Here is a 19,373-nt window from a genome sequence, read left to right on the forward strand (position 1 = left end):
AAAAAACCCACTGCCATCAAGTCGATTCCGACTCATAGCGACCCTACGGTACAGAGTAACACTGTCCCATAGGGTTTCCAAGGAGCGCCTGGTGGATTCGAACTACCGACCTTTTGGTTAGCAACCACAGCTCTTAACTACCTCACCACCAGGGTTTCCCCATCCTAGTAAATGCACAGCTGTTCACTCAGTTGCAGTCATACTTTGCTCCACACATCCAGTTCATCACAAACTTACCCGTTTTACCTTCACAAGGTGTCTAGAATACAGCCGCTTCTCACTGACACCACAGCTACCATCGCTATCTCTGCCTGGACTACTACAACAGCCTCCCATGGATTTCTCAGTCTCCATTCTAGCTTCTCCTATAACACTCTGTTCCCCACAGCAGCCATAGTGATGTTTTTAGAATACAAGTCTTATCCTATTCAAAACCCTCCAAAGGTTTCCCAACACACTTGAAATAAAATACAAAATTCTTACAGCCTTCAAGGGCCTGTATCAGGGGTCAGCAAGCTACAGCCCAGGGGCCAAATCCCACAGGCTACCTATTTTTGTAAATAAAGTTTTATTGGAATGCAGCCACACCTGTTCATTTACCATTTCCTATGGCTGCTTTTGGAAACCCTGGTGCTGTAGTGGTTAAGTGCTATGGCTGCTAACCAAGAGGTCAGCAGTTCGAATCTGCCAGGCACTCCTTGGTAACTCTATGGGGCAGTTCTACTCTGTCCTATACGGTCGCTATGGGTCAGAATCGACTCCAGGGCACTGTGTTTTTGGTTTTTGGTATGGCTGTTTCTGAACTGTAACAGAAGGGCTGAGTTGTTGTGACTGAGACTGTTTGGCCCACAAAGCTGAAAATATTTACTCTCTGCTGACCCATTCTACACGATCTGAGTCCTGGTTCTCTCTGTTCTCCCGTCCCTCCTTTGCCTCCTTTGAACTCTCCTCTCACCACGCTGACCTTGCTGTTTCTCAAACATGCCTCCCCCTCAGAACCTCTGCACTTACTAGGCCTCTGTCTGGGTGCTCCTCCCTCAGAGAAATGTTGCTCTCTCTTCATATTCAGGTTTCTGCTCCAATAGGGAAGCTTCTGTGACCATCTGAAACAGCAGCCCATTCCTCCATATCCCCTTATCCATTCTAATTTTCTTTATAACACAATTTCCTTTCTTTCTCCTTTCCTCCCTTCCTCCTTCCTCTCTGCCTCCTTCCTTCCCTTCTCGCTTCCTTTCTCCTTCCATCCTTCCTTCCTGTGAATCCCCAGCTTCTGCCCACCCTGTTTTATGTGACTGTATCTGTCTGGTTCTCGGCTGTATCCCTATGCCCAGAACAACGCCAGCACACAGCAGAAGCTCACTTAAGCTTTGTTAAACGAATGACCGTATGCCTGAATGAATCTTCTCCTTCTACCTGATTCTATAACCTCATTTCTCTGTAATTACCTTGGAATGGATCGCCTTTGATCATTTTGTCTTTACTCTCAAGTATTCTGCATACCTCTCTTCCTGCCCCAAATATCTTACCAGGCCCTCTTTGCCTTGACTTTCATTTCTCTGCCTTTTCTTCCCTTCTTTTGCCTTAAGCAGGAGAATACAAGACCAGCCCACTGCTTAACCACTACGCCACCAGGGTTTCCAAAGCATATATTTAGAACATTGAATTTATCCAATAAGACTATTGATGTTAAAATTTTCTCCTCCCCACAAAAGGCAGTTTTGTTTTATTTTTCTCTGAGTGCATTTTTGCTTCAGTCTACTAATTTGTTCCCACTGACATTTTAGGGTTAGCTCTGTGTTTTAAGCAGTCATTCTTTCTTGTGTTATGAAGAGACTGCTAACGGACTGTGAAAACAGCTCCCCTCTAGGTGTGGGAGCTGCTCGGCTGAGCTTTGAACTTTGACTGGCGGTGTTTGCAGACCTCCCCCGGAGAGTCCTGCTGCGCTGCGCTGCGCTGCTTGGCTGCAGGGGACTGGCTTGCTGAATTAGAATGGCAGGCTGCTTGCTGGTGCTCAGGGGTCTTTTCCTTGTCCTCTTACTTCATCAGACCGAGCAGGCAGGTAAGTGTCTGGCTTATTTCTGCCCTTTTGAGTGGAGTTCCTGGGTGGTGCACACGGTTAACATGCTCAGCTGCAAACCAAAAAGTTGGAGGTTCAAGTCCACCCAAAGTGGCCCTGGAATAAGGGCCTGGCAATCTATTTCTAATAAGTCAGCCATTGAAAATCCTATGGAGCAGAGTCCTACCCTGACACACATAGGGAGGCCATGAGTCAGGACTGACGTGGTGGCAACTGGGTCGCTATTTTGTTTGTTTTGTTTTTTGGTCCCTTTGAAACCATCTGCCAGTAGATTTGGGAGGTGATTCTGTCTTAGGAGCCAAAGGAGCACCTGAGTGACCAACCATCAGGCCTTAATTCACCTTTCCGAAAGAGCGCTCACTTGGTGGCAAATATGTTGAGGATGATTATGTCAGTTTGAAAAAAAAAAAAAAGCAGATGCCAAGAGGGAATTGGGCATGTGGAGATTTATAGGGGAAAGTTTGTGAAAGAAAGGGGGAATGGGAGTAAGATGAGGCAGAGAGCCCCCAGAGGACAGTGCAAGTCTGAGACCCAGGAAGGAGGAAAGGAGGGCTGGTAGGAAGAGCCCAGACTGCAGTGCAGCTCTGAGGACATTTGCAGACAGACGATCAGGAGTCCTCCGCAGAGACCACCTGTTACCTGTGTCCTGCCTCAGGCAGAAGCACCCTGGCTCCCACACCCCTGCCAGGCCCAGGATTGGCTGAGAGCAGTCTGGGAGGGATGGCCTCAGAGTGACTGACTGGGGAACCTGAAGGTGCTGCCTGCCAGCTACCCTCCTCGCAGCCATGGCTCCACAGTCGTCCGCTAAAGCTGCCCATCAGACTGCCTAGGGTTCCATCATCGGCCCCATTAAGGATAGGACGGAGATTCCTGTGGCTTGGCCATCTCCCAGCTCTGACAAGGCTGACCCATTGAGCATTTAGAGTTACTAATCTCTTTGCTAAGAGGGAGGCCATGGTGAGAAGGTTCTTGCTCACTCTGCTTTAACATATGAACACTTACTAGACAACAAGAGACGTCATGAAAGACAAAGAAAATGGAAGGAAAGAATCTGAAAAGCTTTTGTGATTTGTATGACCAACTCTGAAAATCAGAGGAAGTGGAAGTGCGCAATTGCTCTACAGTGTGAAAATGGTTTAATGGCTGCTTCAGTGAGTCAAGTGGTCTGACCTTCCTTTACGAGGAAATTATGACCCCTGTTGGAGTTTTTAAATTTTGACTCTGTCCTGTATGAGTCGGAATCGACTTGATGGCACTGGTTTTTGGTTTTTCATATTCTATTACAAAATTAAATATTGTAAATGGAGGCAGTATAGAAACTGAGGGCTTTTGGTGTCTAGGCCTTGAAAACCATTTTGGCTCCCAGTTACCTTCCTCTGTGATGCAGCATTCCTTCTCATTCTGACCCCAGACTCAGCCCAAGGCCTCTCCTCTTCTACTTTACCCAGCTTCCTAAATGGCAGCACTGCCCACCGGTTGCCAACCCAGATGCCTGGGAATCTGTACCCATCCAATCAATCACCTCCCTGTCCCACCCTCCATCCAATCAATCACCTCCCTGTCCCACCCTCCATCCAATCAATCACCTCCCTTTTCCATCTTCCATCCAGTCGATCATGGAGGGTGGGAAAGAGATTGGTTCACTTTTTCCCTTCCATCTCTGCTGCTGCCACCTGAGTTCCGCTCGCCACCACCTGTCTCCTGAACGTCCAGTGTGGTAGCCACAGGCCACATGCGGCTACTGAGCACTTGAAATGTGGCCAGCCCAAATTGAGATATCTATAAGTTTAAAAAAATACACACCAGATTTCAAAGACTTAGTACAAAAGTAAGAATGTGATGTTCATTAATATTTTTTAATATTTATTACATGTTGAAATTATAATATTTTGGACCTATTGGGTTAATAAGTATATTGTGGAAATTAATTTTGCCTTTTTTTTTTTTAAATGTTTTTGAATGCGACTGCTAGAAAATTGAACACTATATATGGGGCTCACTGTACATTTTTATTTGACAGGGCGATGCTGGGTAGTCAGTCTCCTAATTGGTCTATCTGCATCCACTCTTTATCTCCAGATAATCCAATGTCTACACAGTAAATGGAATGATTTTTTAAAATGAAGCTGGTCATATCACTTTTCTGGTTAGAACCTTTAGAAAAAAATTCCAAACCCTTGACATCTTGTACCAACTAGGATTGCTGCTGTTGTTGTTTGCTGTCAAGTCGATTCTGACTCATAGTGACCCCATGTGACAGAGAAGAACTGCCCCACAGAGTTCTCTAGGCTGCAACCTTCACAGAAGCAGATCACCAGGTCCTTCTCCCACAGAGTGGCTGGGTGGGTTCAAACCACCATCAGAGCCCTGAACCATTTCCACCACCAGGGCTTAGTTTGGCTCTAAGTAACAGAAATACAAAATAACAGTAGCTTAAAAAAAAAAAAAAACACAATAGGAATTTGTGGAATTTCACTTCTAGAAGTATTATGGGTTGTATAGCTGGGAAAGCCCTCCCAGTAAAAACTGAAAATGGATTAAATATTTTTAGATCATTTTCAACAAATGCATCCCTGGGTTGGCACAAAGGTAAGACTTCAACAGAAACCAAAAAAATAAAGAGAAAATAGGAGGTGAGTATCAACACTACCCTTCACCCTTAGGGTTTCTACTGGAACTCGATAGCCTTGAGCTTCTGTTTTCGGGAATGCACAGAGCACAAGACACAGGAGATAAAACCAAGGACCTGCCAGAAGGCATCGCCTTTATTCTATTCCAACTCATGGTGACTCTATGTGTTACAGAGTAGAACTGCTCCATAGGGTTTTCTGGGGAGGAAACCTGGTGGTGTAGTGGTTAAGAGTTCAGCTGCTAACCAAAAGTTTGGCAGTTTGAATCCACCATGCGCTCTTTGGAAACCCTATGGGGCAGCTCTACTCTGTCCTACAGGGTCACTATGAGTTGGAATTGACTCAATGGCAATGGGTTTGTTTTTTTGTTTCTTTTGGTTTAATCTTTGGAAGCAGTTCTCCAGACCTTTCTTCCATGGAGCTGCTGGGTGAATTTGAACTGCCAACCTTCTGTTTGCATCTCATTGGCCAGTGCTTATTCCCATGGACACACTTAGCCCCAAGGGAGCCCAGTAAATAAAGGTTCTATTCTGGCCAGCCATGTGCCCAGGTAAAAATCAGGGGCTCTAGTTTTTTTTTTTTTTTTAGTCTATGACAGAGCTCTGGTGGCGCAGTTGTTAAGAACTATGCCTGCTAACCAAAAGGTCGGCAGTTCTAGTCCACCAGCCACTCCTTGGAAACCCTATAGAGCAGTTCTACTCTGTCCTATGGGGTCGCTATGAGTCGGAATTGACTCAACAGCAATGGGTTTAAGGAAGTTCTATGGCAAGGAGCCCTACTGATGCAATGGTTAAAAAAAAAAAAAAATCCATTGCCATCAAGTCAATTCCGACTCACAAGTGCAAAGGTTGAGTGCTAGGCTATTAACCAAAACAGTTCAGTGGTTCAAACCTACCAGCAGCTCCGTGGGAGAAAAGACCTGGCGCGTGCTCCTGTAAAGATTATACCTAGGAAACTGTATGGGGCAGCTCTACTCCGTAACACATGGGGTCACTATGAGTCAGGATCAACTCAACAGCACACAACAACAACATCTTCCTGAACTGTGAGAAATAAATTTCTATTCTTTAAAGCCACCACTTGTGGTATTTTTTGTTATGGCTGCAGTAGATAACTAGGCTCTCTTGGAGCCTCAAATTCTTAATTCATAAAACATTATTGTATCTGCTCCACTCCACCTAATTCATAAGGGTTGTTCATTCATCCAACAAAAATGAATTGCAGACCCACCATGTGTCAGTCAGCAGCGTTGGACATACAGTGGTGAGCGAAAGACACAGCCCTGTCCCATGGAGCTTAGAGTCTGATGGGGACAGGAAAAGCGAGCCGAAGATAGAATCAAGGCAGCTAGGGCACTTGCTCTTATCCCAAGTTCTTTTGAAAAGCAGATACCTTAGTACTTGGGTAAGTCCGTTAACATCCATACAATCTACACCTTTTCTTGCTCTACAGTATTTCTTTCGGCCTCAAAAGCAAACGAAGTTCTGGTAAGATGGAAGCGCGCTGGCAGCTATCTTTTGGAAGAACTTTTTCAGGGAAATTTGGAAAAAGAATGTTATGAAGAAATCTGTGTTTATGAAGAAGCAAGAGAAGTATTTGAAGATGACACAACAACTGTATGTACTCCCACCCCTGTGAAATCACGCACTTCTCTAAATTTAAACTTCTGCTGCCTTAAAGAATATAATATCTCAAAGAGACTAAGCATAATTAATTAACCTATCTACTTACTCTATGTGGTTGACATGACCCTAATTTTACAAATAAGGAAACCGAGACTTAGAGTTAAATAACTTACCCTCGATCGCGTAGCTACTAAGTGGTGGGCCTGGGATACTAACTCAGTATTGTACTTTTAAACTGTTTCTTCATATTAAGAAATTAAGCACATTGATTAGACTTCCACATTACACACGTCAAGCAGCTTGTCATTACCCTGACAATCACCCTGCTGGCATTCTAAATATCAGTGGATTAGCTTCCAACATCATAGTAACGTGCAAACAGCACAACAGATGGGTGGTGGAACACTTGAAAAAAAATTCTGGTCATTGTTTAGTGATTGGAATTGAAGTGAATTTTTTATATACACATCGCATATTTTTGTAGAGAGTGAAAACTTGAATGGGATAATCTTACAGTTGTTTTTGGTTTTTTTGGTTTTTTTAATCACTATCTCTTCGTCTACAAATGAATAGTTGCCTTAACACGTTCAGCAATGAGCCAAAGCCCCAAAGCCTACCCCACTCAGGAGAAAGATAAAACCAGTTCTGACTTCCATGGTGAAAATTTGGCACATTTGCATATGTTGGTCTGGAGGTCAGCTGAGTGCAGCTATTAATTTTTAGAAATTTTAGAAATTAAATTTTATCCCCTTTTTGTTTTCAGGAGCCCTGGTGGCACAGTGGTAAAGAGCTCAGCTGTTAACTAAAAGGTCGGCAGTTCAAATCCACCAGCCGCTTCTTGGAAGCCCAATGAGGCAGTTCTACTCTGTCCTATAGTCAGAATCGACTCGACAGCAACGGGTTTTGGTTTCCAGAAATTTTATTTTGGAAGCTTTGCAGTGTCTGCCTCTGTTCCACCCCCTGGCCCATAGCCCCAGGTCTGCTAGAAAATTAACCAACAAGACTCAGTCACAGGACAGCTAACCCAGTGTCTGGGGTCATTTCTGCTGGCTCCCTGGGGAGTCAGGAGAGTAGAATTCACACAGCAAGGGCAGGATGGAGATTTAACGTTAGCTTTTTCTTTATTCTAAGGCCCCTAAAAACGTTGACAGTTTGAATCCACCCAATGGTACTGTGGAAGAAAGGTCTGGCAATCTGTTTTCTTAAAGATTACAGTCAAGAAAGCCCTATGGAGCAGTTCTATGCTGTAACACGTGGGGTCACCACGAGTCGGGATCAGCTCAGAGGCAACAGGTTTGATCTCTTCTGGGCTCAAAGAGCTTTTCCAGCTTACAGTGTGAGCCCAGCTCTGGATTTCAGGTATCTCTTCAGAGCAGGTGGCCCGTTGTTTTCTTGCAGCTTTTCCAGCCTGGGGTAGACAAAGTTGATCAGAGAAAGGTGTCAAGCTCTCAGCTGGTTTTGATTCTGGTACGTCTTTCCAGACTCTGTCTCTTCCCGCTGTTTTGCGTGAAGTGATGATAAGCTAAAAGAGCTTTGTGGGTGCCACCTGTAGGGTCCTCTGCTGAGCCCCCTGAGGGGACAGGCCCAGAAGGGCTCGTTTCTAAGGACAAGCATTCTGCTCTAAAAGGAGGAAATCCTCAAGTCCCTCAGGTCCTGTTCTACTGACACTACAGTCTTCTCCACATCATCATTGTGTCTGCAAGTGTCCTCCAGCAGCCCTGGAGGTGCACAGACTGCACCAACCTTAAGGTTTCGCTTTGTTTTACGGGTGATTTCTTCATGATGGAGACTTACTTAAATTAAAGACAATGAGGTCAATACCACTTCCCACTCTACTGGAACAAATGGCTATTCCCCTTGGGGAGGAAAGACGACATTTAGGAGACAGAGGTAAAGGTCATTGTGTCCATTGTCATAGACTGTTCACCCTTCTCTAAATAGGTGACTAAAATTAGATGTACCTGTTATTGTTAGGTACAGTCAAGCAACCCTATGTACAACACAATGAAACGTTGTTCGGTCCTGTGTCATCCTCACAATAGTAGGTATGTTTGTATTAGGTATGTTTGAGCCCATCGTTGCAGCCGTTGTGTCAATCTCATTGAGGGTCTTCCTCTTTTTCACTGTCTACTTTACCAAGTATGATGTCCTTCTCCAGGGACTGGTCCCTCCTGATAGCATGTTCAAAGTAAGTGAGATGAAGTCTTGCCATCCTTACTTTTAAGGCGTATTCTGGCTGTACGTCTTCCAAGACAGATTTGTTCATTCTTCTGGCAGTCCAGTATTTCAATATTCTTCGACAACACCATAATTCAAAGGCTTCAATTCTTCTTAGATCTTCCTTTTTCATTGTCCAGCTTTCACATGCATATGAGGTGATTGAAAATACCATGGCTTGAGTCAGACACACCATAGTCATCAAAGTGACAACTTAGCTTGTTAAAACTTTAAAGAAGTCTTTTACAGCAGATTTGCCCAAGGCAATACATCATTTGATTTCTTGACTGCTGCTTCCATGGACGTTGATTGTGGATCCAAGTAAAATGAAATCCATGACAACTTCAATCCTTTCTCCATTTATCATTGTCATGGATTGAGTTGTGTCCCCCCAAGATATTTGTCAACTTGGCTAGGCCATTATTCCCAGTATTGTGTGGTTGTCCACCATTTTGTCATCTGATATGATTTTCCTATGTGTTGTAAATCCTCCTTCTATGATGTTAATGATGCAGGACTCAATCTGTAAGATTAGGTTTTGTCTCTTTTGAGATATAGAAGGGTAAAGAGAGCAGAGAGACATGGCGACACCAAGAAACAAGAGCCAGGAGAATGGCGTGTCCTTTGGATCCAGGCTCCCTGTGCTGAGAAGCTTTTTTTCCAGGGAAGATTGATGATAAAGACCTTCCCCAGAGCCTACAGAGAGAGAAAGCCTTCCCCTGGAGCTGGCATCTTGAATTCAAACTTCTAGCCTACTAGACTGTGAGAGAATAAATTCCTCTTTGTTAAAGCCATTCGCTTGTGGTGTTTCTGTTATAGCAGCACTAGATAACTAAGACAATCACGATGTTGCTTACTGGTCCAGTTGTGAGGATTTTTGTTTTCTGTATGTTGAGGTGTAATCCATACTGAAGGCTGTAGTCTTTGATCTTCATCAGGAAGTCCTTCACTTGTGTTATCTGCATAATGCAGGTTGTTAATGAGCCTTCCTGCAATCCCGATGCCGAGTTCTTCATACAGTCCAGCTTCTTGAATTATTTGCTCAGCATACAGATTGAATAAGTATGGTGAAAGGATGCAACCCTGGCACACACCTTTTCCGATTTTAAACCCTTGCTCTGTTCAAACAACTGCCTCTTGTTTAATGTACAGGTTCCTCATGAGCACAATTAAGTGTTCTGAAATTCCCATTCTTTGAAATGTTATCCATGATTTGTTATGATCCAGAGAGTCAAATGCCTTTGTTTAGTTAATAAAAACATAGGTAAACATCTTTCTGGTATTCTCTGCTTTCAGCCAAGATTCATCTGAATCCGGCTTGAATTTCTGGGAGTTCCCTGTTGATGTACTGCTGCAACCATTTTTTAAATTATCTTCAGCAAAATTTGCTTGCATGTGATATTAATGATATCGTTTGATAATTTCCACTTTCTATTCGATCATCTTTCTTTGGAATGGGCATGAATGTGATGTCTTCCAGTCAGTTGGCCAGGTAGCTGTCTTCCAAATTTCTTGGCATAGACAAGTGAGCGCTTCCAGCATTGCATCTGTTTGTTGAAGCATCTCAATTGGTATTCCGTTCATTCCTGAAGCCTTGTTTTTTGTTGTTGTTGTTGTTGTTTGTTTTTTGGTTTTTTCACAAGTGGCTTCTTCCTTCAGTACCATCAGTTCTTGATCATATGCTGCCTCCTGAAATGATCGAACATTGACCAGTTCTTTTCAGTACAGTGACTCCACATATTCCTTCCATCTTCCTTTTTTTTTTTAATTGTGCTTTAGGTGAAGGTTTACAGAACAAATTTGTCTCCCTTTCATTAGTTTATACACAAATTTTCCCATGACATTTGTTGCAGTCCCCACAGTGTGTCAGCATTCTCCCCATTACCACCCTGAGTTCATTTCCACTTGTCCGATTTCCCTGTCCCTTTCTGCCTTCTCATCTTTGCTTTTGGGCAGATGTTGTCCTTTTGGTCTCACGTAGATGATTGTTGTAAGGAGCACTTTCCTCACAAGTGTTTCTGTTTATTTATAGGCCTGTCTATTATTTAGCTGAAAGGTGATCTCTGGGAATGGCTTCAGTCTAAAGGCCATAGTCTCAGGAGTTCCTTTAGTCTCTCTCAGGCCAATATATCTGGTCTTTTTTATAAGTTTGAATTTTGTTCTACATTCTTTTCTCCCACTCTAACCAGGACCTTCTATTGTGATCCTGGTCAGAGTGGTCAGTTGTGGTAGCCAGACACCATCTAGTTCTGGTCTCAGGCTGGTGGAGGCTCTGGTTCCAGTGGTCCGTAGGTCCTAATCGTTCCCTTGAGTCTTCGGTTTTCTTCACTGTCCTTTGTTCTGGATGGAAAGAAACCAATAGTTGTATATTAGGTAGACGCTGGTAAGCTTTTAAGATCCCAGATACTACTCACCAAAGTAGGACATAGAATGTTTCCTTCTATCTTCTTCTGATGTTTCCTGCATCGTTCAATATTTTGCTCAGCACATTGCCGTGGAGTCAATTCCAACTCATACCTACCCTATTGGACAGAGTAGAACTGCCCCATAGGGTTTCTAAGGATCAATTGTTGGATTCAAACTGCTGACCTTTTGGTTAATAGCCATAGCACTTAGCCACTCTGCCACCAGGGCTCCTTCAATATTACAACTCAAAAACGAAAAAACCCATTGCCATCAAGTTGATTCCATCTCCTAGAGACCCCATAGGACAGAGTAGAACTGCCCCATATGGTTTCCAAGGAGTGGCTAGTGGATTCAAACTGCTGACCTCTTTGGTTCTTCAGTTCTTTCAGCTTGAGAAGTGCTGAGCATGTTCTTTCCTTTTGATATTCTAACTCTGAGTCCTTGCACATTTCAGTATAATATTTTGTTTTCTCAAACTGCCCTTTGAAATCTTATGTTCAGCTCTTTTACTTCACCATTTCTTACTTTTGTTTTTCCTACTCAAAGTTCAAGAGTAAGTTTCAGAGTCTCTATTGACATCCATTTTGGCCTTTTTTTCTTTCCTGTTTTTTTAATAACCTTTTGCTTTCTTCACATATGATGTTCTTCACGTCATCCTACAAATCCTCTGGTCTTCGGTCAATAGTGTTCAATGTGTCAAATCTATTCTTGAGATGGTCTCTAAATTCAGAAGAGGTATATTCAAGGTTGTACTTTGGCTCTCGTGGACTTGTTTTAATTTTTCTTAGCTTCAACTTGAACTTGTGTATGAGCTATTAGTGGTCTGTATTGAAGTAGACCCCTGGCCTTGCTCTGACTGATGATATTGAACTTCTTCATCATCTCTTTCTACAGATGTAGTCGATTTGATTCCTGTGTGTTCCATCCAGTGAGGTCCACGTGTATAGTCATTGTTTATGTTGTTGATAAAAGATATTTCTGATGAATAAATTTTTAGTCTTGCAGAATGCTATCATTCCATCTCTGACATTCTTTCACCAACGCTATATTTTTCCTCTACTGATCTTTCTTCTATGTTTCCAACTCTCACCTTCCAATCACCAGTAGTTATCAATGCTTCTTGATTGCATGCTTGATAAATTTCAGACTGCAGAAGTTGGTAAACATCTTCATCTTTGGCATTGGTGGTTGATGCGTAAATTCAAATAATAGTTGTATTAAATGATCATCCTTGCAGGTGTGTGGATATTATCCTGTTACCAATAGTATTGTACTTCAGGATAGATCTTGAAAAGTACCTAGTTGATAGAATTATGGATAGCTTTTATTTTCTTTTTCATTTTAAAATTCTTTAGGAAAAATAAATAAAAATTTTTTCTTCAAAGTATATTTTTCCAATTTTCAAGTGCAGTTTCCCTGAACATCTGGATCAGAAGGCTGTCTGGTGGCCTCTGGGGGTCATTCCTTTCCTCCCAGGGTGGGGGAGTGTCCCAAGCTCCCCTCCTCAGCCCTGGCCTGGGGGACAGGGTGGGGAGTGCCTGGCCAGCTCCCCACTCTGCCACGAGTCCCAGGGAGCCTCATTTGGTAAAGCAGGAATGTGCCCAGTTTGCTTAGAGCCTTTATGTGGAGTTAGGAAGACGTGCGGTCCAGAATTTGTTTCTAAAATACTCCGCCTGCATCCTGACAAGCAGTAAAGAGCTCGGATTTATCACACCTGATTCTTTGTGGTGTGGGAGGAGTCTGAGCTGAGGGAGTCAGCACGGAGGAGCCCAGGATAAAATGACTGCAAGGGTGCTCCATTCCTTCCCATGCTCAGCATGGTCTGGGGAGTGAACAGAGAAAAGGGGGTGTAGAGTCGGGGGTTCCTAGCTAAGAGAATATCAGGGTCCCACTTGCTAGCTTCCCTACATGGACCTTTCCACAGGGAGATTTCCAGCTTGTAGAAAGGGGAGCACAAGGTGTAAGACTGGTTTCTTTTCTGAGGATCTATGAGGCTGTGAACGTGGATGTCCTTCACAGCACATGGTCACAGTGAAAAAACACTCCTTTCAGGCTTGATAGTGAGAAATACAAACACAAGTTGCCTTTATTATGCCCAAATGCATGGATCCAAAAACAAACAAATGAAAAAAAAAAAAAAAAAAACTGTTGGAGAGTCATGGGTTCCAACTTATGGCGACGTCACCTATAAAACATGAAAAATTCAGCCAACTGCCCTGAAGATTTGGTATTCCCCTGGAGGAGTAAAAGATGACACTGATGAGGCTGTGGTAACGCTATTTGTGTTCACTGTCACAGATTGTTTCCCCTTCTTTAAATAAACCAAAAACCAAACCCAAGCCCTTTGCCGTTGAGTTGATTCTAACTCATAGTGACCCTATAAGACAGAGTAGAACTGCCCCATATGGTTTCCAAGGAATGGCTGGTGGACTCAAACTGCCGACATTTTGGTTAGCAGCCATAGCTCTTAACCACTATGCAGCCAGGGTTTCCTCTTCTTTAAATAAGTAATATAAAATATGCATTAAATATATATAAAGAATTTTGCATTCTTTGGTTAGACCAGCATTTTTCTATTAGGTGAGATAAGATCAACATTTTCTTATTTTGAAGTCCATCTTGAGGAACAACTATAGAAAAATGAATGTCCCATTTGTAATATTTTTATGTTTTAATTTTACAGAATAGATTTTGGAAATGGTATATGGGTAAGTGATTTTCTTTCATTTCTCTTTTAAGTATTATTTCTGATTAGTTTACCTTGAGATGAGGTAAGGGAGTCAGCCTAAGAACCCTTGGTAGTTTTTGGCCAGTGGATTTCAACCTTTTCAAACCTCAATGGCTCCTGGAACTACAGACATAACCCCGAGTGCCCTGGAATTATTTCTTCATGAGGATGTTTATCAGAAAGCTCCCACTTTTTTTAGGGGTGCCTCAAGTATATCCCGACAAGTCATCTAAGGCAATAGTTTTCAAAATATGCTCCCAGAATCTCAGAAGTTCATAGAGCTTCTGGGACTGCTTTGGGTAGGGGAGGAGTAGGGAAGGCCCTCACCCCTTTAACCAAAGCAATTCCCTTCATCTGCATTGCTTCTTGGGTTTTCTGGTAAAATTTATTTTGAAGAAGGCGTTAATTTTTTTTTTTTTTTTGTAATTTTGAAAAGCAGTGGCTCTACTCTAGAGTATTTTGGCTTGAGGGATGCTCAGACATTCCTGTGGAAAGAGATTTTGGTGGATGGTAGAGTACAGTGAGGACACCTGGTACTTAGTGCTCAACTACTAGACAGAAGGCTGGTGGTTCAAACCCACCCAGAGGCTCCCTGGGAGACAGCCTCAGCGATCTGTGTCTGAAAGGTCACAGCCTTGAAAACCCTATGGAGCCGTTCTACTCTGTACACATGAGTCTCCATGAGCCAAAATTAATTGGACAGAAACTAATAACACGAGTGTAATGACAAAAAGAGGAAAAGACATAGGGGTGACTGGAGGCGGGAGTGGACCAAAGCTTTGAAATTAGTAACAAAATAGTTCAAGTAATTATCAAGCAATCATGGTGTTAGTTAAGCAAAGAAGAAAGTAAGGTTGAAGAAAGGGAGAAAAGGTTAAGAAAGGGGCCTTGTGGGGAACAGAATCTGCTAAAGGAGGACACTGAGGGTTTTTCAGCATCGGGACCTTCACACGCCCAGCCACACTGGGGAGCTGTGCCCCAGCTTTCTGTGTGCTTGACAACTCAGCATTCCAGAGCCCTGTACCCACAAAGCATGGCCTGCAGAGATAAGGGGCGGTCAGAGGTAAAATTACTGAGAGGCTGAGAGACCCACTCACCCTGCCTCATCTCCTACGAAGAGGTTTTCATCTCCCACCTGTTGCTCTTCCTATAGGTGGCACCCAGTGCGACTCCCAGCCCTGCCTGAACAACGGGTCATGCCAGGACAGCATTCGCAGCTACATCTGCAACTGCTCCCGTGGCTATGAGGGCAGGAACTGCGCCTACGGTGAGGCCCTGTGCTGGGCTGCTGCCCAAAACCCTGAAGGCAAACTGCTTTAGCCACAGGCTTCACGGTTCAGACGGACCTCAAGTCTCTTTCCATCCAGGCTTTCCTCTCGGTCAGGACCGTCTCCCGGTGGTTAAGGGCAGGTTCCAGTGTAACCCACTTGAGCCACCTTTGACCTCATCCCAGGCGAAAACCTCTTGTTCACAAGATTCTTCATGGAAAAAGCCACTCACATGTGACAGCCGCCGTTCTTGAACTGCCCTTTACCCTAAGTACTAACTCCCCAATATTTTTCATGGTTTAGGGTCCTTTTTCTCTTCTTCCCAAGCCCACCCCACCTAATCCATTCATAATCCAGGTATCTGAGTTCCTAGAATACCGTTTATCATAAGCTGGAAGGGTATAGCATCTGGAGAGTAAATTCATAAGGTTTAGAATTTCAGTGTGAACTTTAATCAGCTGGCTGGCCTCACCCCTTAATACACCTCTCACAGTGGGTGACAATCTCAGGGGACCTTAGCTTTCTAATTGGCTCTGTGTTTGTAGACATGGAAGGATATCCACAATGGATTGTGGAGTGTGTTTAGCGGGATACAGAAAATGATGTGCAGATAGCTTTCACACTGTAGTTTTTGAATTTATGGGCTTACGTTTTGACTAATTTTGTAAAACTTTTCCTCTATACTATGTACCAAATATTTGTTATCAAAGAGAAACAAAGTAGAAATGTTACTTTTTCTGCCTGATATTATTCATATTTCAAAATTTTTCATGGAAAAAATAGGTCCTAAAAGATTAAAAGATGACCTGGCTGTGGAAAATGACATTTCAAAAGTTTTTTGTCATAAGTTAATTTTTCATTAATCAAACTCTACAGAGTGATCCTCACTATTCAACATTCATTTAGTCAATGAACATTTATTGAATATTTTTTTCTGGGTATGTAAGCATACATTCAATGACAAATCAGATTCTTGGCCTCAAGGAATTTGCAAATTTATAATTCCTTAATTTAGGCTTATCCACTTAAATGGTCAAACTTTAGGTTGACCATATAAAAGTGAATCTTTCTAAAAAAGATGAAAGACTTCCTCACTTAAAAGTAGCTGTATCATTTAACCTTTTCTTCACACTTATGGACCCTCATGAGCATGTGTATTATTGCAATATATTTGTCTAATATTTTATGTTTTCACCATGGTCAGCTTTCGTTTCCCACTACAGTAGCTTTTCTCTCTAAATTCACTACTTCTATTTTTCTGCTTTCTAGGAAAACATGCTAAAGCTTGCTAGAACGGAGTGTCAAGTCAGAGTGCATAGGCTCTGACCTTGGAAAGCACGTAATAGGTTCTAAGAAAAGACATAAATGATTATTGAATCAGAAGAGGTTTTTTCTTCCAAATTTGTATACTAGAGCTTTCTAGTTATATTCTAAATTATTAAAAGTCTAATTTTAAGGATCACTTTTTTTTTAAGTCAATTAAAATAATATTTTTCTAAGATTTCAAAGTTATTTGGCAGCTAGTGCCAATCAGTAAGAGAAAAATGCTTGAATTTCACAGCACAGCGTCCCCTTAAGGAGCCCTGGTGGCAGAGTAGTTAGGCATTTGGCTACTAACCTAAAGGTTGGCCGTTTCTCCACAAGAGAAAGACCAGGAGATCTGCTTCCGTAAAGATTATAGCCAAAAAAACCCTACCGAGCAGCTCTACTCTGTCACATGAGGTCACTATGAAACAGAATTGACTAGACAGCACCCAAGAACAACACTGTCCACTTGGAATCCTGAATTCCTTAGTAGAGAATGAGATTCTTAATCATTTGTACAAATTGATAGTTATAATGAGAGCCTAAACCTTCTTAATTAATAGCTATCTTCTTAATACAACTTCAGACAGAATCCTAATGAGTAAATATTCTGTTCTCTCTGTATTTCCTGGTTTATAGAAAACTGACCATCTTCTCTTTGTAGTCTGTGAACACATAAAATGTTGCTCTTTTTCACTATAAGTGGATGAATAAGTAATCTGTTTTGGCCAAACTTACTGAAAAAGGAGGATTGTGAAAGCAGCTCTTACAGGATATTTCCAGGGACTAAAGCCGGGCTTCCTGGGGCCACGGGGACCATCCAGTGTCCTACAGTGGTCAAAATCAAGCTCTGGGACTAGGTGGTCAGGTACTGAATCCTGGTTCCTCTGTCTCAGCTGTGTGACCTAGGAATGCTGCCAAACCTCTTCAAGTCTTGATTTCCTTGTCTGTGAAATGGGGGTGACAATTCCTGCCTGATTGGGCTGTTGTGAGCCTTCAAGTGAAATAATGCAGTAAAACCTTTATCTAGATGGTGCCCAGCACCTAAAGTGGAGTCTTATTAAGCAAGCATGTAAATTAGGTGATACAACTGTAGACATTTTATTTTATGTAGATTAAAAAAAGAGTAGAATTATATTTGCAGATTCATTGCGTATTATATATTGCATACCATGATATACTTTCTACATACCAATGGATGTATGTACACAAAACCATGTCTACTGTACATTATAGGTAACCTAACAGGCTTTGTGCAACTTTCACCTTACATGCTGACTTTTGAATGAAGCCCATGGGTAAGATGTTATCTCCACTGAAGTTATGTTGTATGTTAGCATTATATGTTAGCTATCATCATCCAGAACACAGGAAAAGTGATCCATATTTATGAAGTCCTGGTGGCGAGGTGGTTAAGAGCTCAGGCTGGTAACCAAAAGGTCAGCAGTTTCAATCTACCAGCTGCTCTTTGGAAACCATACAGGACAATTCTGCTCTTTCAGGATATAAAAATGCATGCAGCAGTATGGAAGGGCACAAGGCGATCGTCTTCTCCCAGGGCCATCTTTAAACAGCTTTTGTCCACTGTGCTAAGGACTCAAGTCATGACTCATTTAAACCAGCCTTCAGTTCCTCAGGAACACATCTGTCTACCCCAAGCAGGTTATTTTGATAATTAACGTGATTGGAAACTTTTAATATTCGCTCAAGGAAGAAAACAAAGACGACTGAAAGCAAAGCAAATTCTTAGAATATGTGAACTCCAGCAGATGAGCAGAACACCAGAGGTTTCCAATTAAACCTCAAAGGGACTAGGTAACCTTAGGGAGCATCTGTCCCTGTGTTCCGTTGGGTAAACACAGTATAAACGGCTCTTTCCACGTGAGATTTCAGGTGAAATGGTTACCAGAAGCCAGCAGTGCTCAGCAGGGCTGTTCTTTCTAACCTATTTTCTTTTCATTGATACATTAGAGACATTCCCAACAGTTTTCTCCTGGGTATACACAGACTAAACTGACGTTAGGAAGAATTCCTTGACTGCCAGGATAGTAAAACACCGAACTGATACCTAACCGAAGTCAAGAAATAAATGATCAGCCAATCATGTCCACTAAACGGTTATAGTCAAAAGGCTTACAAAATGGCTTCTCAAAGCTACTTCCAGTTCAATGACCCTGTGACTGCTGTGTCACAGAAAGAAAGGAATAACCAATTTTCAGCTTTTGGGAAAAAACTGGTGGTAGATCCCAAGACAGGAAATATATCTGAGACCAAGTTAAATTTTCTAAGGGCAAATAAAAAAGGTTGTCACTCTCTAAACTTTTGATTCCTGAAATATAAAAATGTGTGAAATGTTTGTATGAAGAACCAACAATTGGAAAAGAATGAGAACATTTGGACTGAAAAACCAGAACCCAAATGTGCAAAGAGATTATAAAAAAGACTGTTTTTCCATATTAGCATTTTCGTAATATGATTTTTCCTTCTCAGCTAAAAATGAATGTCACCCAGAGAGGACTGACGGATGTCAACATTTTTGCCATCCAGGACAGGAGTCCTATACGTGCAGTTGTGCTAAGGGTTATAAACTGGGTGCAGATGGCAAGTCGTGCGTTCCAAACGGTAAGTTCTCAAATGAGAAGAAGTACTCTCATTCCTGCAACTGTGAACTCATATCCCATACTTTTTCTGTAGGAAAATCTCACAGGCCACCTCTTCTTTTCGTAAGGAAGAGTAGCTATAATTTATCCTGTAATCCTTGACACCGTATTAAGAGCAGTGATAAAACCAAAAACCAAACCTGTTGCAATCGAGTTGATTCTGACTCATAGTGGCCCTGTAGGATGAAGTAGAACTGCCCCATAGGGTTCCAAGGAGTGGCTGGTGGATTCGAACTGCTGACCTTTTGGTCAGCAGCCAAGCTCTTAGCCACTGCACCACCACAGCTCCAGAGCAATAAGAGTGCCAAAAAAGTGCTGCTTTTGTGATGAGGCCCAAATTATATTTTCTGAGTTAATTCTTAAGTACCCGTGGTGAGTAACCTATAGTAGGTAATTTCACTACGCTTTATGTATGCATGAATTATCACAAACTAATCAGCACTAAGAAATGACTTCA

General features: G+C 42.3%; 1 protein-coding gene across 1 annotated transcript in view; it reads left to right on the forward strand.

Annotated features, from left to right (window-relative positions):
• The first annotated feature begins 1,716 nt into the window (after nt 1–1,716).
• PROZ (protein Z, vitamin K dependent plasma glycoprotein) overlaps nt 1,717–19,373 on the forward strand; it is a 31,769-nt gene continuing 14,112 nt past the window's right edge. Inside the window, exons 1-5 of the mRNA XM_049867341.1 lie at nt 1,717–2,059; nt 6,160–6,323; nt 13,639–13,663; nt 14,837–14,950; nt 18,747–18,878. Of these exons, the coding sequence (XP_049723298.1) occupies nt 1,990–2,059; nt 6,160–6,323; nt 13,639–13,663; nt 14,837–14,950; nt 18,747–18,878 (505 nt within the window). The 5' untranslated portion in view covers nt 1,717–1,989. The remainder of the gene's footprint in view (nt 2,060–6,159; nt 6,324–13,638; nt 13,664–14,836; nt 14,951–18,746; nt 18,879–19,373) is intronic.

The sequence above is a fragment of the Elephas maximus genome, chromosome 23, assembly GCF_024166365.1.
Source record: "Elephas maximus indicus isolate mEleMax1 chromosome 23, mEleMax1 primary haplotype, whole genome shotgun sequence".
NCBI lineage: Eukaryota > Metazoa > Chordata > Mammalia > Proboscidea > Elephantidae > Elephas > Elephas maximus.